The sequence below is a fragment of the Balaenoptera borealis genome (genome assembly GCF_965194805.1).
Source record: "Balaenoptera borealis genome assembly, chromosome: 8".
In the NCBI taxonomy this organism is placed as follows: Eukaryota; Metazoa; Chordata; class Mammalia; order Artiodactyla; family Balaenopteridae; genus Balaenoptera; species Balaenoptera borealis.
In genome coordinates this window covers 68,747,719-68,773,813 of record NC_138865.1, presented here as the reverse complement: position 1 = coordinate 68,773,813, position 26,095 = coordinate 68,747,719, and the positions used below count along the sequence as shown (strand labels likewise).

Genomic DNA, 26,095 nt, shown 5'->3' with positions numbered 1-26,095 from the left:
AGACTAGAAGTATGTGCAAAGGTAGGGTAATATAAAAAATACCTTGTTTTCATACAAGAGTGATTAACTTCAAGTAGCTGGGATTTAAGTTGCATGGAGTGCAAGAGATAGTCTGAAAATATAAAGTCAGTTATAAAAAGGCCTTGTGATATAGGTGTCCAACACACAGGATAAATAAAAAGAAGCAAATTCTCTCTACAGAATACTATGGCAGCAATTAAAAGAAATCAAGATGTATACCCAGTAAAACGTACAGATCTTTAAAATAGTGCTGAGGGCAAACTAAGTAATGTCTAGAGCATAATACCAGCAATGCAAAATTAAAATACATGCACATTGAGTATTGTATGCACACAAAATAAAGCTACATGTTTATACAAATAAAAAGATTCAGAAAAAAAATATGACAGTAGTTACCTATGGAGAGGGAATGTAATGAAGGTGGGAAATGGAAACAAAAGAATTTTTTAAAAGTGTGCATGCATCTGTTTGACATCCAAAGACATGAAAAAACTTAACAAGTGACAGAAGTTTTAAAGTCTGGGAATGGCAAAATCTAATGGGGTTTTTAGGAAGAAAGTTTGGCCCAGTGTGAAGTATACAGCCCTGTAGCTATAGTTTATTCTGGAGTCAAAAAGCATGGGTTCATCACCCTTTTTCTGCACATACTGAGTAGATCTTTATCATTCTGTTAGAAAAGGCTAGGTATCAGACTAAACTGCCAACAAGTAAAGAGGAATGTAGAACTCTTGGTAAAAGATGAAACTGAAGACTAGGTTTGACAGGGAGTCCATAGCTGCAAATAAAAGCAGTATCTTAAAGCCCAAATTTTTTGACTATCTTCTGGAAATTTTATTGAAAACATTCCTGCACTGTGTAGATAATGAACTACATAAATACTAAGGGTTTCACCAAGCTGAGGGTCTGTTCCATTTTCTTATAAGTGTGCCAAAGGGAGAGCAATGAGAAATTAAAACAAAGCCTTGCTGAGTATGTCTTGGCAGCTCAGAGTAGGGATCTCTGTAATAAACTCATACAGGCCCTACCACTTGAGAGATGAATCTTGCATTACCAAGAACTGCTTCATCTGTACAAACAGACTTTCTATAAAACTATAACTGAACCCTACAGGCAATGAGCCAACATTTCAAAATTTCATCAAGCTCTAGAGCCAGGTGACAACTGTTTGCTGTGACATGATTTATGCAACACATTTCATCTAGTTATCTTAGAATCAAAGGAATTTTACGAAAGGGTTCTCATTCAGATAAATAGGAATGATTTCTACTCTAATCACATCTGTGAAAAGTGGAAAACACACCTGGGAAGTTCCAGGACAAGATCCTACTGATTAAATTTTGAGAATAAAGAACTTAAAAACAAAATTGGCAGCCTTATTGGGCGTTCCTCTATTGTGAAGACATTGTTTTTCATTTGAATGCAGAAAGCTAACTAAAAAGCAACCAGAATCAAAATATATTTTCAAAGTTATAAATGATATATAGAAATAATATATAACATGGTTAACAATACTCTATATATAACCTTACATTTCCACAAACATGTTCATGACGGTCAAATGTTTGTTTTTCCATTTGGTCTGTGCTCCAGTAATTTGACAGGGATTCCTTCCCCTCTGAACCTTCTCAACAAGTATCATTTCAGCCCCTACTTAATTATCCAGCATCTCATCCTACTATCTTCTCACCCATTCTATTCAGAATAAGGTATCCTTCAATAAAAGGTGGAATTTAAAGGAGGGCATCTTCAATACTGACTCTAATACAATTTTATTTTTAAATATGATTACCTAAGGAAGGTAAATATATTATCTATGGGTAATGAGATATGGGTAATGAGATATGGGCACTAGCTCCTTTCCTCTTTATAAAATGTGTTCCTTTTATAAACAAGAAGAACGATTTCAAATAACTAGGTAGTGACATGATGAGGGAAAACTATGATAACAAGTTCTCAATTTCAAAAGATGGTTATATATATCAAAGGACCTTGGTCTAGGATCTTCCTCTTGCCTTCTCTCAGTTTCCTGGCTTACAACCCAACTTTAGATACGAATGCACAGTCATTAGCTTTGTCAAAGGGTCTGTGAAAAACTGAACAGTGGAAGGCAAGGACTGAAAAAATCTAAAAGTTACATATCAGGTACTTAGAAAAGACACTAAATCTGTCTGGACCCTAAAATTAAATTCTATTATACTAAAATGCCAATTTTTTTTATATTGAGACACATTAAGTGAGCACCTCAACAATTTATGCTAAATAAACTCTTGCACCTCAATCCACCCATGCATGAAATGAAATAACCTAATATTAACAATGTCACATAATAATTTTAACATTATGGTTAGGAAAAAGTCCTTGTTCGATGAAACGATTATTGTCCTGATACTTGCCAAGCTTTCCTCTATCTTACACACTCATAAGTAAGATAAATCAACATTTAAAAAACAACAATATAACATTTAATGTTCAGTTTTACTTTTTGTAACATTAAACTTGAAACTTATAAACTTGTTTATTCATATCACTTAGTCATCTCATTATTTGTACACCTAAACTGAGGTGGGATTTCACAGAATCTCAGAGCTAGTACATTACCTCTCATCCTCCCAGGCTTGAGAGGAATATTAGGGGCTAAAAAAGCCCTTCAAACAATATCACTAATTACATTAAGACATGACAGCAGTTAGTTATAAGCTACACATGTCCACTATCAAAAAAGCTCCAAAACACTGCTATTTTCTTGCCATTCCAAGTACACATACCTCTGTTTCTACAGTGAGAAAGAATGATACTTAGATGACCACTTAACCAATCAATTTCCTAATAGCAACATATTTTACTGTATGTACAACAGAGAACTACACACGCCTACCAATGCTTCTTTATATTCTCACTTTGACATATTTAATGTTCCCACAGAAAAATATTTTTCTTGTAAAATCACAGGTTATTATAATCTACAAAATACAACTTTTCCCAGTGAGTTATAACATCCTTGAGATTCACTATTTCTTTCTTATTTTCTTTCTTTCACTAATACTCACTTAAAATATACGGTATAGTAGTAATACCACAGCTGCCTTTAACAGAGTAATTTGTAACGTGGCTTTTTATGTCATTCTATACAGTAAATAAGTGTAAATGCAACTCACGGGGTGAATACTTCATAAAATATAATCATGCGAAATATCAACAATATGCTTAATAATTTAGTTATAGCTATTGATTCTTATATCTTATGTCATTATGTAGGTGGTATTTACTGCAAAGTAAGCATTTAGCAAATTTACACAGGAGAAAAATTTCAAGTTCATGACGGTTGTAAGAGGAAAAATGGAAAAGGATCTATTTAAGCACCTTAGGAAATTCTGTTTCATATAATTTAAACTTTTCAGGTAGTTTTGAAATCTCATCATTCTAATAAATGTTATATGACATTTATAAAGGCAAGAATATGCTAGATGATTTACAGAGCATAGGGTTTCTCCTCAGGGGATTTACAGTCTAAGCTAGATAGCAAATATAAGTAGCAAATGTTTTTAAACCTTGTAGCAATGTTAAATTTTTAATACTCTTGAAAGTACATAAGAGAGCAACAAACTGTTTTCATCACATGAAAACATAAATTGTTTTGTGTTTCTTTATTAAACAATATAGTTCATCATTTTTATTCATTTAATCCAATTTCCCAATCCTCCAAAACAATTTTAAAAGATACTGTGTTAGTCAGTAAAACTGCATTTGTCATCTTCATTCTAAAGTTCATAGAATGTGCTTTAGATGAAGGCAGAATGATTTTAACACCAACATGTAAAAAGCCATCCATCCAATAAGGTCAAGTCAAATCGATGACTAAGCAATTGGAATACATTTACCAGTCTTCTCATCTAAAAAGATAAAATAGAACTACTGCCCTTTCAAGGAATAGGTTCTTGCTAGGAAGAAGTACAGTTAGAACAATATAATGCTAGATCAAAGTTTTTTCACAAATTCACTGCAATGTAACAATTATCACTGACAAGTCTTAAGAAGTTGAAGTATATATAAAGTGTGACTTAATGAGAATGTACAAAAGACTTTACAAAATGTTTTCAATGAAACAACAACAAAAAATGCAAGTATTAACATCTCTATGAAATATACTATCATATATTTTTGGTTATTGAAATTAAATTCACATCCAAATTTATTACGTTTTTATTTTGCATATCAAATTTTACAAATACCTGCATTAACATACCCACAGAAGCTATTTTATTTTGTGTTTTATTTTGGTTTTAGGTACAAATAACCATTTGGAGAATATCTGAAAGGAAGAACATGCCCTATAGCATATATTAAAATATTTCTCATTTCAGGGACAATAAACAGGTTGTTAGAGTAACATAAGTGACCTTTCGTATCACCCAATTCATAAATCAGTTGGTGTTTTTTACTATTTCCAAAAATAAAAGGGGGGAACGTTCACCAACTTATTTTATGAGGCCAGCATTACTCCAGTTTTTTAAAAAAATGACCAAAATGTTACAAGAAAATTTAACCACTACCAATATTCAAGAAAACAGACAAAAGAATGTAACAAAATCCTAACAAATCAAACCAGTAACATATAAAAAGTGTAATAAATCATGATAAAATGGAACTTATCCCAGAATTCAAAAGTTGCTTCATATTACAGTATCAATCAGTGTAATTTACCAGATTAACAGGCTAAAAGAGAAAAAGCATAAAATCACCTCAATTTAACCTTCACTCATATGTAAAAACTCTCTGCAAACTGGGAATAGAAGGGAACTTCCTCAAGGTGATAAAGGGCATCTAAAAAGAACCTATAGCTAACAGCATATTTAATGGTCAAAGACAAAACCTTCTCTTTCTAAGATCAGGAAGAGGACGAGGATATTTTCCCTTGCCATTTCCATTCAACATTGTAGGTTCTAATCAATGCAATAAGCCAAAAGATTAACAACTTATTGACCAGAGACATCTCAATACGTCTTTTGTTACCTGAACGTTATTGACCGGAGACATTTCAATATTCACTTACATAACAAATCTCTGGCCACAGGCATTAGTTTCTGCAAAAATCCCCCAGTCAATAATGTGTTAATAAAAGGCAGACAAATTGGAAAGGTAGGAGTAAAACTGTATTTGCCAACAACATGATTGTTTATGCAGAAAATCCTAAAGATTTTTTTTAAAGGCGATTAGGAATAATAAGTACATTTAGTAACATTATAAGGCTATATGGTCAATACATAAAAAGTCAAATATATTTCAATACCAGCCATATTATACTTCAGTACTAGCAATGCTAGTATAAAAGTATCAAACATATGATACACCTAGAGAGAAACTTAAGAAAAAAAGATATGCAAGAATTATACATTGAAAACTAAAAAACACTGGTAAGAGAAATTAAAGAAGACCTAAATAAACAGAGATATGTCATGTCCATGGATCATAATACCCAATATGGTTAAGATATTAATTTTCCTGAAACCAATCTATAGAGTTAATACAATTCCAATCAAAATCCCAGGAATTTTTTGGTGGAATTTGACAAGCTAATTCTAAAATATATATGCAAATTCAAAGGACCTAAAATATCCAGAACAATTTTGAAACACAAGACAAAATGAGAGGAATCATATACTACCTAATTTTAAGACTATGAAGCTACAGTAAACAAGAACATAAGGTACTGACATAAAGATAATAATAAAAAAATTGGAATTCAAATACACCCACACAAATATCATCAATTGATTTTCAATAAAGATGCCAAGGTAATTCAATGAAAAAATTAGTCTTTTCAACAAATGGTGCTGAAAAAATTGGATACTCATATGGAAAGATATGAAACTTACTTTACACCATATGTAAAAATTAACTCAAAATGTATCAACAACCTAAAGAGAAGATTATAAACTCCTAGAAGAAAACAGACAAATTAAATGACATTAGGTTAGACAAAAATTTTAATACTCCACAAAAAGCTCAAAGAAAACAAATGATAAATTAACTTCATCGAAATAAGACCTTTGTTCTTTGAAAAGACACCCTTAAGAAAATGAATATGCAAGCACATCAGTGTGAGGGGGAAAATTTGCAAAACATATTTTTGATAAAGGGTTTGTATCCAAAATATGTAAATATCTAAAAATAACTCAATAAGGAGACAAAAAACATGATTTTTTAGAAGTAGGTAAACGGTCTGGACACTTTACAAAAGAGGATATGCAAATGACCAATAAGCATATGCAAAGATGCTCAACATCATTAGTCATTCTAGTGCAATACAAATTAAAACTACAATAAATTACTACTACATACTCACTGGAACTAGAGCTAAAATTAAAAACACCGTCAATATTATGTGTTATCAAGGATGCAGGGCAACTGGAACTCATGCATTACCAGTGGAGGTGCAAAATGGTAGGTTTAGAAAATAGTTTGGTGGTTACTTACAACGTTAAAGTATTTCCTTATCGTATGACTCAGCAAGCTTTCTCCTACTCATTTACCCAAGTGAAATAAAAACATATGCTAATACAAATACCTGTACCAAACGTACATAATAGCTTTATTCATGATAGCCAAAAACTAGAAACACTCCAAATACCCATCAACTAGTAAACAGAATAAAAAATTGTGGCATAGCCATACAATGAACTACGTCTCAGCAATAAAAAGGAACAAACTACATGATACAAGTACAATCTAAAAAAAAAAAAAAAACAGGTACAAAAACTACATGCTGTATGATTCCATTCTAGAAAAGACAAGACAATAATGACATTGAGCAGAGGTATGGTTGCCAGGAGCCTGAGGACGAGGTAAAAGATTGACTATAAAAGGTCATGAACAAGCTTTTTGGGGTGATGTAAAAGTTCTACATATTGATGTGATAGTGGTACATCTCCATACACATTTGTCAAAACTCATCAAATTGTACACTAAAAAACTGAGTTTGTCAAAACTCATCAAATTGTATTGAGGTAAATTATGCCTCAATAAAACCAATTAAGATAAAAGCAATCAAATATATACTGAAGACATACAGTAACTTACCTATCCAAGAAATAAACGCAATTTGTTTGATTTGAATAAGTAAAAATGCAAATGCTAAAAAAAACCCCAAAAGGTTATCAGTGGAAAAGTCAGTCACTGTATCATCCCTATGATTTCTATGCCTTTTTTCACTTCATTTATATTTGCAAAGAAACTATATAAGTACATGAGGACCTGCTTACTAACTAAGACATCTATATATTTTTTAAAATAAATTTATTTATTTATTTTTGGCTGTGTTGGGTCTTCGTTGCTGTACGTGGCTTTCTCTAGTTGTGGTGGCTTCTCTTGTTGCAGAGCATGGGCTCTAGGTGCGCGGGCTTCAGTAGTTGCGGCACGCAGGCTCAGTACTTATGGCTCACGGGCTCTAGAGCATGGGCTCAGTAGTTGTGGGGCACAGGCTTAGTTGCTCCACGGCATGTGGGATCTTCCCGGACCAGGGATCAAACCCGTATCCCCTGCATTGGCAGGTGGATTCTCAACCACTGCACCACCAGGGAAGCCCCAAGACATCTATATTTTAAAGGACACTTTATTAAAATAGAAGACTCTAACTAATATAATAACATGTAGGTCATTATGTGCCCCATAGGGGAACCTTCCCAAAGCCCTTACAATCTGAAGTCTTTACTCTATAAATCAGAGTATCAGTGGTCTGCCAGCATCTTAGTATCTCACTTCTAACAATCTGCCAATCCTGCCAGTCCTAAACTTTATCTCCTGGCAAATACAATATAAACCAATACTTATTGATATATCAATTTGAATATATTACAAGTCACGTTAAAATATCCTGAAAGAGTAACTACAAAATCAAAGCTAACATTCCTGTATTGCAGGAGCTTATAGTACACTGGGAAGAGAAGGCATACATACAGGACACTTTTAGTAATAATACAAGATAATATATATGCCAAAATAGAGTGATGAGTGATAAAGACAGGAAGACTGCTAGGGCAGAAAAGAAAGCAAACATGGACTAGAATGAGGTATGAGGGACTTGATCATTCCTGAAAAATGGGTTTGAAAAAGATGAGTGAACATGAGGCTGACACAGATGTGACTATGTGAACAACATTTTCGATGGAGAAAGTAGAGACTACCTACCTGAATTGGAAGATTAGAGAGAAGTAGAAGATAAGGTTGGAAAGATAGGATTCATTTACCCAAGTAACATTTATTGAGTACCTGTTATATGTCAGGCACAGTACAGACATGGAGCTGTTTGGAAAGAAATTCCAGTCTTAGGAATTTGGTTTTTTTACTCTGTAGCAATGAAAGTAATAGAGTTGTACAGAGCTCATGGCAATTTCACATACATTATCTCAACCAATCTTCACAACAAATGATTTTATAGAATGGGGAAACAGAGGCTTAGGAAGGTATATTTTTATGCTTAAGGTACTACAGCAAGAGACGAGGAGGAAAAAAAAAAACAAAAAACCGAGATCTTCCTACTCCTAGCCCAGTGCTTTCTTGCTCTGTTCTCTATACTATTGAGCTCTTTTTCTAAGGAAAACACTAAATCATTTTTTTTAAAGCATGATGTGATAAAAGCAGTATTTTAGTCAAATACATATGCCCATGATGTATCAGTTGAATTAGAAGGCAAAGAAGATGGAAGCAAGGAGATCAACTAGTACTCTACTATAATAATCCAGGAATAAGTGGGAGCAATAGGAATGAAAGTCAGTATCTATGAGACTATATAAAAAGGTTCAACAAGGTGTCTTATTTGAAAATGCCAAGAGGGGGCTTCCCTGGTGGCGCAGTGGTTGAGAATCTGCCTGCTAATGCAGGGGACACGGATTCGAGCCCTGGTCTGGGAAGATCCCACATGCCACGGAGCAACTAGGCCCGTGAGCCACAACTACTGAGCCTGCGCGTCTGGAGCCTGTGCTCCGCAACAAGAGAGGCCACAATAGTGAGAGGACCGCGCACCGCAATGAAGAGTGGCCCCCACTTGCCACAACTAGAGAAAGCCCTAGCACAGAAACGAAGACCCAACATAGCAATCAATCAATCAATAAATCTTTAAAAAAAAAAAAAAAAAGAAAGAAAGAAAATGCCAAGAGACTCAAAAATAACTAGGAGCGGGCTTCCTTGGTGGCACAGTGGTTGAGAATCCGCCTGCCAATGCAGGGGACACGGGTTTGAGCCCTGGTCCGGGAAGATACCAAATGCCGCGGAGCAACTAAGCCCGTGCACCACTACTACTGAGCCTGTGCTCTAGAGCCCGCGAGCCACAACTACTGAGCCCGTGTGCTGCAACTACTGAAGCCCACATGCCTAGAGCCCGTGCTCCGCAACAAGAGAAGCCACCACAATGAGAAGCCGGTGCACCGCAATGAAGAGTAGCCCCTGCTCGCCACAATTAGAGGATGCCTGTGCGCAATAACGAAGACCCAACACAACCAAAAATAAATAAATAAAATAAATTTATAAAAATTTAAAAAAAGAGCATATAAAGAATGTCTTTCAAAAAAAATAAATAATTAGGAGACCAGTAGAGCCACTCATAAAACTGAAATATCAATAAACAGATCTGTTTTGTTGAGGAAATCACCTACTGTGGTCAAATTATTCCCCAAACACAAAGATATTAGGTCAGACAAAATTTAAGTCTTTACTGCTAAAACCAGAATAACCCAGGGTTTACTGCAATTGGATACTTTGTTTACAGATATTTGTAACTGTCTATACTTAACAGTCTAGACCCTCCACCAATCCCCAGAGGTACCTACAATCATAAAGCCCAGTAAGAGTTTACACCCACTTTCTGTAAACCTCTAAAATAGTTGGTACACCTAAAACTAAAGAACAAATGAACATGTGTTTAATTAAATCTATCACTGAGTCAAGGCTTTCTTTCAGGGGATCAGACTTATTTGCCAGTAACAAGTAAATCCCTAATCAAAGGCGTGCAACTGAGAAAGTATTTTAAAATCTATCTTACTTCTTAGATGGAAGTTATTTCTCAGGGCAGGGTTATATTCATAACTTCTCCCAAAATTCTAAAGATTTCCATTCTTTATATTAGTTTACAGACAACAATATTGGACTAGTAGCTCTTAAAATAACTATAACTCGAGATCCAACAGATAAACTAGTTTTTAAAAGGGATTAACAAAAAAGTGAGAGCTGAGCTCAAATAAAACCATATGCAACCCGAAGTGGAAAGAACAGAGGTCAATGCTACACTTTGCAATGGCCAGTAGAGGCTGCCAATGTACAAAGACATGTAGGGCTCCCCTCCACCCCACAGGCATACAAGGTGTTGCCACCAAAACAAAAAGCATTTCCATGGTATTGTATGAAGCCCAGTATTCTAGGCTCCTCACAGACCATTATTCAACAGCAATCACCAACTGTCTTTTCAACCACAGCTTCTGGGCTTCTGTCAAACAAACAAAGGAACTGCAGGATATTTTGAGTACTTTTGAAAGATGATCACACTTAGCCACTCTCTGGTCAAAAGAAATCACAAAGCGTTACACAATTACCTTTCCAAAAATGATCCCTCAAGTTTTAGAAACATGTGAAAATGGATATTTTCACTGAAGAACAGCTTGATTTACAGTCTTAAAATCCTCATTTGAATAGATGTATTATTTGACTTCTTCAAATAAGGTGAATCAGTTAGAGTTGAAGGAAATTTTCAGTTACTGAATACAGTCACAATTTGATCTATAATTTGGAAGTATCAATCTTAAATTACAAATACTAATATGCTTAAAAAAAACTTCCTCACATTCGGCAGTCAGGTGAGATTCTGTCCGTCTGTGCCCCTCACCCAGAGCCAAGAACAGAGACACTCAAATATACCAAGTGGCAATCACTTCTTAAAATTCACTTCGTGAATCTGCTCTACAGTTTTAAGAATTGTGTATCTGGCCCTTTCTGAGCTCCAAAACACTGCTAATTCTTGTAGAGAGGAACTTTGCTGTCAATCACTGCTCCCTTTTGCCACGCAAATATGTGCTGCAGCTTTCACTTGTCACTCCTATTGTATGTAATGTAGGCAGCTTAGCACTAAATCAATTTAAGGAACTGCAGAAGTTAAATACATACATTATTATGATGATGACAGAAAAGGCAATGAATGTCTCGCAGCTCCATTTGCTTTCTTTGTTAAGAAAGAAAAGCTAATTATCTGCAGCTGTCAACCACGAAGACCTAGACCTATTTAAGTCAACATTAGCCTTGGACAACTGAAAACATTTCTCATATTTTTGCCCGATTGTTTTCTTTTTGCAAGAAGAAATCTCATTACAAAATATTAAACATTCTGAAGGACAATGTAAAAACAAGCTGAAAAATGTAACACTAAACATTTGTATCCCTTTTCTTAACCAATTCATTTTAATATTTCAAAAAACTGACTGCCAATTTTTTGTAATATCCATTCTCTAATTAGTGTAGCCAAAATTTAGAAAGATATAAAGCCTCTCTACATAAACTCATATTAAAAAAATTCAACTGAAACCCCACAGATTAGTGGTTGCAATGAAATTACATTAAGATGATCAAAGGAGAAATTTTAGCCATTTATTTAATTAACAAAAGGAAAGAAAGAAAAACACGTTCCAAAGTTAAAATGCTGATAAATGACAGAAAATTCACACTGAATCACCAGCTTCTATGTTGTATAATGTTGTCTTTATCTACCAATGTTCCATTTTTCAATCTAGTCCATTAGAATCTAGAATTGAACAGCTAATTGGTTTTGAATTTTCTTTTTCCAAATTTAAGGATCAACTTGTATATTTCCTGGATATCAAATAAGAATGAAAAGAATACTCTTAATAAGTGAAAAAAACCCCAAGCTTATTATCATCAATATATAAACTATGCAATCTCTTAACAGTATGTTCTTAAAAGTTTTCAAAGGTCATTATTCTTAATTATAAACATAAACATTCTCTACATTTGCTCTTACTGAGTTTTCAGTGATAAAACATTATTTTCTTGTTATTTCTTTTGAAGAGGTCTTCTCACAGGAATACACTTAATAGTATTTTAAAATTCCGTATTAAAACACTGCCCATTTAGCTGTCTAATGAATTTTTTAAACACATGTACCCCTAATATAAGCAAAACCAACACAGATAAATTGAAACTCAATCACGTAAGAAAAAAATTTGACAAATGGCCTAACAGAATTATAGTTTTAAAAATAATAGCTTCATGTTTAAGTTCCTAAACCAGCCTTAAGGAGAAGTCTTTTCTAACTTCACCTAACCCACAGTTCCAAGATTCTGATTTGCTACAATTCCCCCCTTCCATCTGAAGGAATCACTATTGTATTTGTAGGAGACAAGGAAGAAAAAGGTCAAGAACCGTTAACAGCATAAAAAGCAAACTCATCTCAGATCCAAGAATCACATGTGGAAATGGCTAAGGTATAGACACAGACATGGCCTGTGTGATAGGTAAAGAAATAATATAGTTAAGGAGCTACGCTACACCAAACATTAAGTAAATTTTCCACTGTTCCCAAACTAGTAATTGACAGGATCAAGATTCCATCGTAACTTTGGACAACAAAGCCCAGGTTCTTTTCATAACACAATACTACCTCCAAGCAGAATTCTTCTCTGGCTTTACATTTTTAGAAATCTGTATCTATCAAGATTGAGTGATGGTTGCCATCCTTTACAATTGATGATACTGGTGACAGTGTTATCCAAACACATATACACAGCAGAAATGACAAAAATATGATTAGGAGGCAATCCTTTGTCTTAAAATGAGGAGGATAAGATAGGTGACCTTCGAGGGTCCTTCTAGCACTAACATTCTAATATTCTTTGGATTATTTATATTGCTAAGATATTTGGGAACAGATAAGAAGCCTGTGGCTGTTTCTTTTCTAACTTTCTGAAATCTGTTCAAGATAATAATTCCTGGTTGATCACTATTTTATAAAAACTTAAAAATAGCATCTACAACTAATGTAACACTCACAACTCTGTGAGATGGATTATTATTGTACACTGGTGAGAGAAATAAGGTTCAAGATTGTGGTGACTTGGCACAAATCACCAAACTACTAATAGAGCAATTCCAAATGCAGGCCTGCCCTACTCACAACTGAGGACACTTCCCATTATGTACTAGATGCCACCGTAACTTTATACATCGCCATAGCTTTGTTACATGCCCCCTCACGTGGTCCTCAGAACAACCCTGTAATGAAACAAGGCAGGTAATATTCTTCTGGCCTCATTTTACAAATGAGAAAACTGAGACTCACAGAGAATTTAAACCACTTGCTTTAGGATCCTTCAGAGTAACGGAAAAGTCTCAAACACAGGCCTCCTGACTCCACGTCCAGTGACTGTCACTGTAATTTTTACTGTCAATTACAAGTTGGCTTTAATATATCTTTGAAACATTTCTATGCCTACCCTGTGTAACCTGGTCTCTCTAAATCTGAAATCTACTAAATGTAATTGAGCTCATAAAAGGATCATGTTTATGCTTCCATATGACATAACTTATGTTTCCAATACAGAATTTATTTTCCAAAGATATCTGTCTATGACTGTCAAAAAGATTTCCACCCAGATTTTGACTGATCAAGAACAAGGTTTCTAATACTAGAAAAAAATCCTACTTGAATCCCAATGGAAAAAAAGATGCCTAATTTGGGAGTCTGTTAAATTATGAATCAGCCTTCTCCTTGCTTACATCCACTTAACAGGCCAGACAGTAGTACTGCCTTTCTGTCATTAATTCCTCAGACTCTTTCTAACCAAATGCACTGCCATTTAGGAAGGCCAGAATGATCTCATTTAGTAAAGCAGCTTCTTGCCCTTTCATTAGGCCCTAATCTAAATTACAGTATAAAGACATAAGGCTCTGTATTCGTGACTGGCTCATGAAAAAGGGCACTAGCTGGCCATGTGGCCTGATGAAGTCCTGGGACACAGAAGGGTCTTTTTTGGACTTTATCATTCCAAGAGCAGGGAATTTATTTTGAGCCAGAAAAATAAAATATAATCTTGGGCCACCTAGTTCTGTAACACTCTATATTTGTTTAGAAAGGTCACTGTTGTCAAGTTATTGAATGTTATCTCTGGAATTGACAGGAAGAGAGAAGTTTTTGAAAGCAGGTCAGGAATATTAAAGCACCGGATATTAAGGTGTAAAGTAGTACTTAAAAGCTTGGGCTTTGCCACAGTTCAAATCCTAGCTCATGGCCTTGGGCAAGGCACCAGTTTTCTTAATCCATTTTACCCATTTATAAAACTTAGATAATAACATTCTAGAGGAATATTTGTAACAATAAAATGATGTAACAGTTCTACATCATTAGTCTACAGTTACCATTCAAAACTTATTCGATAATTATTATCTGTTAATTTTTGTTCTCCTTTTACTTTAGTTTGGCATGAAACTAAAGTTTCATTGCTTTTATTAAACCCTTCTCCAGACAACAAAGTGGAATTTAAATAGAGACTCACAATTTATGCTACGCACATAAAATATGTGGATTTAGAGCCTATCTTTAACAAAACTTCAGTCTATCTTAAGCAACAGTCACTTCTCTTTTTAACCAGATTTATAGCAGCAATTGTTTTGTTAGTGGAATGACTGGGTCACTGTGTCACTCAAGAATGAATACTAAACAAATATCAAATCTGCATCTCAACTTCAGTGGGACTAGTACTGCTGTTTTACTGGACCACTGTCACAGTACCCTGATATTGTTATATGATAGTTATTTGCTTTGTATTAGGTAGCTTTCTAATCATGTTTCATAGCAGTACTATGACCCAACTATTGCAGCAACAATACGATCCAGAGGTGATACAGACAGGCTATTTACCCCCTTTCTCTTTGTGAAATCAGCAATGTGGCTAAAAATATAAAAATAATTAAAACATACAGTTAGAAAAGCCACTCAATCAAAACGCCATCCAGAATGTTGCCAAACGGCACTGTTTTCAGTTCAGCAGGCCAGATTCCAGACTGACTTACATAACCCCTTTTGTATCTCAGTGGTGGGCAAATATTTCACCTGCACTTCGGCAGGAATGGCCATCGTGATGTATTGAATTGAACTATCCCCACACATGACTGCTTTCTCCCAAATCAAAGTAGGCACTAAAAACTGGAGCAAAAGTTACAGTCTCAGGCTAGGAAACAACATTTCTATCTGTTTTCTACTTCAAGTATTAGCTGCTATGCAGTTTCCTGCTCAGTGTCAATGAAAATAGGTACACATCTTCCATTTGAGCTGCTGGGTGGGTTCTCTGCTTTCTCCACATCAACCTAAGAGATTTATGAGGTATCAAAAACACATTTCAAACTCCAGGTTCTAAGCAAGAAGACTACTTACAGATCAACAGACAGAAGTCTAACACAGAAGTACTGAATTAAGGGCTATAAAGGTAAGGATCAGAGAAATTTGTAAGCTTACACAGAAAAATAAATATGAGAAGCTCTCTTGACCAACCTCATTTACCCAACTTGCTAATTGAACCCACACTCTCCACTTCCTCTGCAACCATACGGACAGATGCCCGTGGTGTGCTGAAAACTCACGGCATGTGGACTACTCTCTGGTGTGCCCCTCACTTCTGCTCCCTAATGCTGAGTATATCTTCTCCTCAAATCAGTAGTATTTGCTGATTAGGGGAGTTTCATTGTTACTGTAATTAACAAATTTAATTACATATTAGATAAACAATGAAAGCAAAAACAAAAGCTAATGTATCTTTAAAAACTAAGTCAAAAGCTTTGAAAGACTTGATAAAGGCAAGTCACTACAGAACAGTGCTGTTGACATAGGCAAGGGTAAGAGAAATATAAAAACTGGTGGAAATCATAAAATATAGAATAGTGGCTGTCAAACTTTAGCATGGAGGCCTTGTGAAAACAGATTGCAGAGCCCCACCTTCTTAGCTTGATTCAGTAGGTTTGGGGTGAAACCAAAGAATTTGCATGCTAAGAAACTCCTATGTGATACTGATGCTGCTGGTCTGGGAACCACACTTTGAGAACCACTGCTTTTCAATTCTCTATAGTTTTAATCTAGAGAAACAAAATGTAAACTGGAAATGATTTGTTATAAATATAGATTTAAGAAAGACTTGTTGCTCCAGTCAGCAAACTCATACTATAAGGAAAGGCCTTGGCCCTAAACAAAAGACAGTCTGTTTATATGCTTTGAATTAAAATGTTAGTGGGATGTATGCATCATCTTTTATGATCTGTTATTAACTGACTTTTTTCAATTAATGGACAAACTATGAGAACCAAACTCATCAGAAGAGATCTCCTGTCAGATACGGGTTATAAAAGTATTACCAGTCTAAAAATCCCTTCACCTTCACTATTTGTAAGAGGAAAATTCTAACGTGATAGAATTGGTTAAAAAACTTCCTAAAAACACAAGCTTACTGTATCAATGAAGCATTTAAAATAAAAGTTTACGTATCACTATCTGCAATTTACGTATGAGATTTCTGAGTCGGAGAGGATAAGAAACATATCTTAAGGTAGTCAACCAAGCGGCAGAGTCAAGACTTGAATACAGATCTGCCCCCAAATTCAAAGTGGCTTTTTTTCCCCCAAACTTATAACACTGAAGGATAATATTTGGAAGAGTCAAAGACAAGTTAGAAACAACGCTGAGCTCCCAATCAATCCACATGTCCACAAAATAGAAAATGCCCACATTTATTCAGCTGTGAGGACTAGATGGATTATGAGCATTATATCTTCTGCTTTGAATATGATCATAAGCATCATCCATAAGCTGTACTTACTATTAAATGGCTAGCTCATCAAATATAGGGCACTGGAGGAGAGCTGGTCTACCGTCACTGAAGCAAAGTTTTTGGCAACACAACCCCACTTAGGCAAGAAATCTGTGGAGAATGGATGACAGAAAGATTCACATGCAGATGCAACAGGGTAAGTGAAATGGAGAAAACCATGTTCAGAGAGTGTCAGAGAAGCACATTAGGTAGACACTGAAGAAACGCATCCGAAGATACGGCATTTATGGACTGCTTGGAAACAAGAGCAGGCAAGCCACCCAGTGACAGCAATCACCACTATGGATGATGCCATTAAAGCACGCTTACCATTTTAGAAACTACAGGTAGTGACAAAAGCATTTTATCGTTGCCTTATAAGGTGGTGATGTCTAACGTAGTATCATATGAATTCCAAAAGTAAAGAGGATCATATCTGGTAAAGTATGAAGGAATTCAAATGTCCAGTTTTACACATTCAATCTAATATGTTTAAAACACTAGCCCCAATTAGTATTCTAGTATTTGAGATCAGGGAGCAGTGTGAAGATTTGTAATAATTATAGGGAATCTCCTAAAGTAGCTATTCTGTTTCTTTAGAAAGTGATTTAGGAGTAAATAAAGACCTAACATAACCTAGAAGTGGTTAGGGTGGCCACTATAAAACAAAACAAAAAACATAAAATAACAAGTGTCGGTGAGGATGCAGGGAAATTGGAACCTTTGTCCACTGCTGGTGGAAATGTAAAATGATACAGTTGTTACGAAGAGTAGTATGGAGGTTGCTCAAAAAATTAAAAATAGAATTACCAAATGATCCAGCAATCCCACTTCTGGGTATATATCCAAAAGAATTGAAAACAGGATCTTGAAGAGATATTTGTACACCCATGTTCAATATAGCATTATTCAAAATAGCCAAGAAGTGGAAGCAACCTAAATGCCCATCAATAAATAAATGGATAGGATGGATTGGGAGTTTGGGATTAGCAGATGCAAACTATTATATATAGAATGAATAAACAATAAGGTCCTACTGTATAGTACAGAGAACTATACTCAGTATCTTGTAATAAACCATAATAGAAAGGAATATGAAAAAGAATATATATGTATAACTGAATCGCTTTGCTGTACAGCAGAAATTAACACATTATAAATCAACTATACTTCAATAAAAAAGAACTGAAAAAAACTATACTTCAATAAAATAAATTTTAAATAAATAAATAAATGGATAAATGGTATACCTGGGAGGTATTGAGGGTTTGGTTCCAGACCACCTTAATAAATTGAATATTGCAACAAAGTGAGTCACATGAATTTTTGGTTTTCCAATGCATATAAAAGTTACATTTACAGTATACTACAGTCTATTAACTGTGCAATAGTATTATGTCTAAAAAAATGCATAAACCTCAATTAAAAACTTCATTGCTAAAAAATGGTAACCATCATCTGAGTCTTCAGCAAGTCATAACCTTTTGCAATAGGAAAATAAGTCACCGTAACAAATATAATAATAATGAAAAAGCTTGAAATATTGGGAGAATTACCAAAATGTGATGCAAAGACAGGAAGTGAGCAAATACTGTTGGAAAAATGGCACCGACAGACTTGTTTAATGCAGGGTTGCCACAAACCTTCAAATTTGTTAAAAAAAAAAAGCAATATCTGAGAAGCACAATAAAGCAAAGCACAATAAAATGAGGTATGCCTGTACAATGGAACATTAGTCAGCCTTAAAAAACAAGGCAGTCCTGTCATATTCTACAACATGGATAAACCTTGACGACATTATGCTAAGCGAAATAAGACAGTCACAAAAACACAAACACTGCTTGATTCTACGTTTACGAGATATCTAAAATAGTAAAAGTCCTAGAAAGTGGAATGGTGGTTACCAGAGGCTGAGGGGAGGGGAGAAAGGAGAATTATTCTTCACAGGTATAAAGTTTCAGTTTTGCAAGCTGAAAAAGTTCTAGAGTTCTGTTGCACAACAATGGGCATATAGTTAACGTGTTGCACTGTACAGTTAAAAATGGTTAATCTGGTTAGAGAAAAAAACATAGGAATAAAAATGTCTTGAAAACTTTGGTAAGCTTATAGAAAAAGTACTAAAAAGGTTCACTGTAACTTGCTTAAAAAACAAAATAATCTTACTAGATTCAATTTTAATCATCATAATCTCTTAATAACACTAATTTCTATAAAATTCTAGGACTCTATGATTTAAATTTGTTACTTATAATGGAAAGGAGGTACACCATATCAGAACTACTTGGAGGACTTTTAAAATATTACTTATTCTCACCCAGAGAGACGCTCCCCGTTGAGTGAGCCATCATTACTGATGCAACTGTGCTACATTCTTCAACTGTGCTGGGACTGAAAACAGATTGAGAATTGCATTTTTAAATGATAGTTTAAATCAGTAATAAGAAAATTCAATTTAATCACTTTTCCTATAATAAGGAGATTACATGTATTGTTTGATATAATTAAACTTTCTTCACACTATAAAGCTAAACATGGGTTTTATTTTCTGAAGGCATATGTAAGACATTGTAAGTGTGGCTGCTTGAACAATGAACAATCCTTGTTATGAGATCACATATGCATTTGGGCTGGGCACCCATGGAGAACAGAATCAACAATATATGGAAAATGCAGGCAGAAATACCTCTCAAGACTTCTGAAATATTCTGTCCAGAACATTTTTCTTTTTGACAACCCTCTCCTATGTGCATTTATCTCCAGATGCCTTTTTCCCATGATCTCCTCTCTCCTCCAAAGCATTTTTCTCATCGTTTCTTTTCCATATTTAGAGGAAGGGGAAGAACTAAATTTTCCATACCCAAACTTTCAGAAACAAAATAAAGAGAATCTCTCATTTCCATACATTACTGTTTCATTTCCAGGGAAACAAAGCTACATTTTAAGAACCCAGGGTTAATGGAATCTTTTCACGTTGACCTCACTTTGGTGCATTTTTCTTATACCATATTTATTGATAAGTATCCAATCGTATCAAAAAATTAAGCCCCAAAGAGGATCCATTGACCAATTTTCTCTACCGGTAACATTCCTTAAAGATTATATAAACATATTATTTTACATGGAAATTACACATTGTAACTTCTACTCTTTAAGGGTATATTTGAGCTCTGTAATATCTTTTTTTTTCTCATTTCCTGCCTTCTTTTGTGTTAAGTAGATATTTTCTAGTGTATCTTTTTCATTCCCTTGTTGTTTCTTTCACTATAATTTTTTGACTTGTTTTCTTAGTGGCTGCTCTGGAAATTACAATTAGCATTTTAATTTAAAACATTCTAGTCTGGATTTATACTAACCTAATTTCAATAATAATTTAAAACTTTCCTCCAATATGCCTCTGTTCCCTTGCCTTCCTTTTTATTATTATTGTCAAACTACATCTCTATGTGTTATAAACCCATCAACAGTTTTATTATTATTGCTTTATGCAGTTGTCTTTTAAAACATGAGAAGTTACAAAGAAAAATGCATCTATATGTATTTTTATATTATGTCTTTCATAATACCTATGTAGTTAACTTTACCACTGCTCTTTATTTCATGTGGATTTAAGTTTACTGCCTAGTGTCTTCTTGTTTCAACTTGAAGGACTCCCTTTAATACTTCTTATAGGGCACATTTGCTAGTGACAGACTCTCAGTTTTTGTTTATTTGTAAGTGTCAATTTCTCCTTCATCTTTGAAGGAGATTTTAGCTAGATACAGAATTCCTGGTTGACAGCTTTTTTCCTTCAACTTTGAAAATGTCTTCCAGCGTCCGTGGTTTCTGAGAAGAAGTCAGCTATTGATCTTATTTTTCTCTGCATGTTTTCAAGATTTCTTTGTCTTTCACTTTCGTAAATTTAACTATGATGTCTAAATTCGACTATGATTTGACTATGATGGGTTTATTCTACTTGGAGTACACTAAGTTTCTTTAATGTGTCAATTAGTATTTTTTCAGCAAGTTTGGGAAGTTTTCTGTCATTTCTTTTAACATTCTTTCTGCTTTTTTTTTTTTTTTTTTTTTTGCTCTTCTTCTGGGACTCCCATTATCCCATTATGTGTGTGTTGGTACACTTGAGGTGTCCCATAGGTCTCTTGAAGCTCTGTTCATTTTCATTATCTTTCTACTCCTCACACTGGATAATCTCTATTGAGTTACATTCAAGTTGACTAATATTTTCTTCTACCAACTCATATCAGTTATCGAGCCCCTCTGGTAAATTTTTCACTTAGTTATCATACTTTTAAACTCCAAAATTTCTATATGGTTCTTTTAAAATAATTTCTATGCTTATTGATATTCTCTTTGGTAAGATATCAATTTCACACTTTCCTTTAATTCTTTAGACATGGTTTCATTTAGTTCTTTAAACATATTTACAACAGCTGACTTAAAGTCTTTGTCTATTAAGTCCAAATCTAGGCCCACAGGGACACTTTCCTGTTAGCTAGTTTTTCACTTTTTTCCCATGTACGTAGCATACTTTTCTATTTCTCATAATTTTTGTGTTGAAAACTAGACATTTTGGATAGTTTTAGATATCTATTTGGATATCTGAAACTATCTATTTAACTAGATAGTTATCAAGCTATCTAGATTATGTATTTTAACAATTCTGGTAGCAGAATCTTCTACACTGACCCATTAAGATTTTTTCTCGCTAGTTCTCTTCTTTTTCTTGGTGCTGCTTATTTGTTTAGCACTTTCATGAACTAATTCTGTAGTCTCTGTATTATGTGGCCACTGAGTATTCTTCTAAGTTTTTGTTTTTAAGCCTGGCTTCCTGGATCAGTATAATTTAGTGGTCAACCAGTGACTGGTCAGAAGATTTCCTTAAATGCCTTGCCTGTATATCTTCCACCCTTTGCCAAAGCCAAAGGAACCTTCATGAGAAGCCACACCTTCAAACTTCTGGTAGCTTGTAAGACAGCCCTAGCTTTCACTTCCTTCTTGCACAGAGCCTCAAGGTCAGCCAGAGGTGGATCCTCTCCTTTCCCAGGTCTTTCCTGGGCATATGCACAGCCTTGCACATCTGCAATCTTTTAGATATCTACAAATATGCTGGAGCTTTTCAAAGTTCCCTATGGTTGGCTAATCCTCCAGGATTTCCTTCTACATTCCTGGCCAGGCTCTTGTTTGCCCCACCTGAAATCACAGCCTTAAACAGTGGAGATGTTGCCAACAGTTGCTATTGTTTCAGTAAAGCCCAGGGGGTAGGCATTTTCTTCCCCCAGCTGAGCTGAGCTCTAAGTCAAATCAATAGCCAATCACTCTCTGAGAACTGAGTTTTCCCAGGGAGATACAAATTCAGACAAAATATTAACTGTGATCTAGGGATGGTGCTTTTCATGGATCTCCAAAAGTGGTCAGATCTCTCCACTGTCTGCAATGCTGCCAGTTTCTGCTATACCACAAGCTGGGGAAGGAGGGAGAATGGGAGTGGGCACAAGTTAGATGCCACTGTCATCTCAAGGTTCAGTAGTCTTCTCTTGGATAGACAATTTTCAGTTCATTCTCTGGCTTTGATCAATTGCCAGAATTCTGAAATGGTTGATTTTAGTTGTTTTGCATTTTTGTTGTGTTAGAGGGAGAGGGAGTACACTGAGGCCCTCACTCCAGCGATTTGGAAGCCAATCAAGCTTTGTAATATTTTAAATCTATCTTCATGTATTTTTTTTAAAACAAAAAAGCATTTTTAACAACAACAAAATTGTTTTTAAAAAATTATTCTTATAAGCGTTTAGTTCACTGGTTCTCATCTCTGGCAGAAACTTACAAAACATTTTGCAATTTTTTTATTTTTATAATTTTATAATTTTAATTATATGGGAAAATAAAATATGCAGTATTTATAGTTAAATAGGAAGAAATTGGTCTACAAGAGGGAAAAGATAAACTGCATGCACAAGTAATGTTTCACTGCAGCATATCTTTCCTGTTAAGTAATATGTAAATAAATGATCAGAAACTGAGGTGAGTCCATGTCTTAGTTTTACTCTCAGCCCCAAAAGGCCTCCCAAGTCTTTGTGGACAACAGGAACAAGTTCAAGAGAGGAAGAAAGACTACGCCATCTTTTCTTAGCTGGCTAACCTAGGCCAAATCCAATTCAACTCTGACAGGGATAAAGAGAGTCACAAAAGACTGGGAGCAGGAAATTCAACATAGAAGAAGAATCAGAGACCTGAAAATAGGAAGCAGCCCAATCTCCTGAGATTTCTCTGAAGAGACTCAGCACAGAGAGACTGGGTTTACCTCAGGTTTACCCAAGTATCAGCCAAACCTGTGTACTTAAAGGTTCAGTAAGATGAGCTTCTGGAAAGGAAAAATTATTCATTACTATTCTCTCTCTTCAACACTGCCTGACATTAGCAAACCAGAAAAAGACCAAAACTGTCAAAATAGGCCAAGAAAGGGAAACACCGTTTAGCAAGACTTTTATTTTCAAGTACACTGTCATGCTTCTCTGGCTTTTCTATTACTGTGTAACAAACCACTACAAAACTTATTGCTCAAAAAAACAAAAACAAAAACTATGTTTTTTGCTCATAATTCTGCAACCTGGGCTGGCTCAGCTAGTTCTTCTGCTCGTCTTGCTGGTGGTCACTCACACAATTGCTTTCAGCTGGCAGGTAGGAACTGGGCTCAGCTAGAATACTAGGATTAGGGTGACAGGTCTTCTGTCTCCATGTTCCCTCAGAGCCTCTCTCTCTCTCTCCCTTTCTCCCCCTCTCTCTCCCTCTCTTCCTCTCTCCCTCTCCCTGTCTCCATGTGGCCTCATTTCCACATGGTCTCTCTAGGAAGGTAGCCAGATTTCTGACATAATGGTTCAGGTCTCCCAGAAACATAAAAGCAAAAGCTACCTGGCTTTCTTAAGGCTTATGCCCAGACTTCAGACAGCTCTAATTCTGTTGCATTCTGTTTGTTAAAATAAGCTACAGGCCCAGTCCACATTGAAAGGAAAGAGACTTCACAAGCGTGTGAATACCCAGAGATGTGGTTCATTGTAACCACCATCAACATAATAGACTACTAAAACATTAAAGCCAATATTCAGATGACTGGAACGGGAGCAAACACAAGAAACTATAAAATGGCTAAAGTTAAATGAAGACTCGTCAATTATAGTCAGATTCTATTCTCTGTTCTTTCCCATACTGAAGGTCAATCTAGGTTCAGTGAGAATCTTAACTATAGGTGGAAGGAAATGAACCTGATTAACCACTTATAAGCCATATGACCTTGGACAAGTCTGTCATTCTCTACAAGCCTCAGCTCCTCAATTGCAAAATGGAAAATTATACAGGCCCTGCTTTTCTTACTGGAAGACTGTACAGAGCAAATAAAACAAGAAATGAGAAAGAGCTCTGAAAACGAAACTGCTATACAAATATAAGGAAGTAATATTTATCTGACAGGATCCTAAGTATAGTCAGTCTAGCTAGGCTCCATTCTCTCTATTAATAAAATTATAATAATCATAGTTAATTACCTCATATGCTAAATTACTACCACAGCAATGGTATTATATATAGTAATGGGCTAAAATTATGTATTGTTACTATAAAGAATAAAAACAATAATACTAATGATTTATTGTTGTCTAATTATATGTCAGGTGCTGCTAAATACTTCAACTAAACTATAACTAACCCTTACAATAACTCAACAAAGTAGTTATTATCCCTCTTTTACAAATAAATAAACTGAGTCAAGAAACTGACTACTTAGAGTAACTTGCCAACAGTCACTCAGCTAATAAGTGGAAAATCCATTTTGAATGTTTAATGTATAATAGGTGCTTGATAAGTATTTGTCATCTAAATTAAAGAAAAATAAACAAAGCCAGGACTATCTGGCTTTAAAGTAACTACAACTAACTACATCAAAATATCTCTCTCACAATTCTTTTTTTATATGCAGCTGAAACTGGAATTACAGCAAACATATCTAATTAACATGAGCAATTCATCATCTTCCTCATCTGCAAAATGGTTTCCAATCAGAAAAGTACCTTCATTTTTTAAAATATCTAATCTTTAATCCATCTACTGAATCATGAGTTATAACGGTCTAATTATAATGTAAGAATACCAATTGAAAAAAAAAGGTATACATTTACATAGTAAAATATTTCTAAAACAAAACCAAAAAGAGAAAAATAGCAAATATCTTTAAATGGCAAAATACGTAGAGTACGAATCACAAATAAAAGTTCACATCCTTATATTATGAAGAAATCTCGAAATTTAAAAGAAGGAAGGAGGAGGAAGAGAAGACACTACCCAATAGGAAAGTGTGCTAACGATATAAGTGGACAATCAGCAAAAGAAATACAAATGGCTAATATACTTTAAAAAAATATGCCATTAGTTATCAAAGAAAAGCAAATATGAGTGAGATTTTTTTCAACTATCAGACTGGCAAAAATACAAAAAAAAATTACAAAGACTGATCACACCTAGTATCAGAGAGCATGCAAAGAAACAAAACATTAAAGTGTTAGTGTTGGAAGTATGAAATGGTATGACCTGTCTAGACAGCAATTTGGTGTTTGATAAAAACACTGAACATGTACCCAGCCTTCTACCCAGCAATTCTATTCCTAAAAACTCATATGAAGAAAATAATTGGATGATGCACAAGGTGTACATACAATAATTAATCATAAACCCAAAATACAGGATACCACCTAAATGTCTAGCTAGAGAGCTGCTTAAGTAGATATGCCAATAAGAATGCATAAAATGTTATTTACTATCATGAAAAGATATGAGTGTCAAACTTAAAAAACAAATTGGATGACCCAACTTTTAAGAGAAAGTGCATGTATTTTTGTGTTTGTAAGGGAGAGGGAGCGTGCACATATGTGGAGAGAAGCACACCCAAGAATGCCAGAGTGAGCACATACATACTCACTGAGAGAAATTCTCAGAAGATGATAATAATAATCTTGTGAGCAGATGTGTAGTAAGCTTTGAGCAGAATGATATTTTTTTTACTCCCTTCTTTGTACCTTTCTGGATTTTCTGAATGTTTTATAGCATATAAATAATTTTTGTAATCATAATACAATAAAATTATTGTCATTTAAATGTCAACTGTCATAAGCCTGAGGCTCTGTAAACTTCCAAATGTTATTACTTTTAATATAAAATACTGATTAAAAGGCAGTTAATATGGACAC

General features: G+C 34.7%; 1 protein-coding gene across 18 annotated transcripts in view; it reads right to left on the bottom strand.

Moving 5' to 3' along the window:
* Window positions 1-26,095, bottom strand: part of RFX3 (regulatory factor X3) — a 303,201-nt gene that overhangs the window by 225,671 nt on the left and 51,435 nt on the right. For 9 of the 18 annotated variants that reach the window (XM_082404387.1, XM_082404389.1, XM_082404388.1 and 6 more), the window contains one exon: window positions 19,183-19,256. The exons of 8 other annotated variants lie outside the window; for them this stretch is intronic. In XM_082404387.1, the coding sequence (XP_082260513.1) occupies window positions 19,183-19,216 (34 nt within the window). In that variant the 5' untranslated portion in view covers window positions 19,217-19,256. Of the gene's footprint in view, window positions 1-16,877; window positions 16,980-19,182; window positions 19,257-26,095 lie in introns of all 18 variants that reach the window. One more of the 18 variants, XM_082404379.1, reaches the window with a different exon arrangement.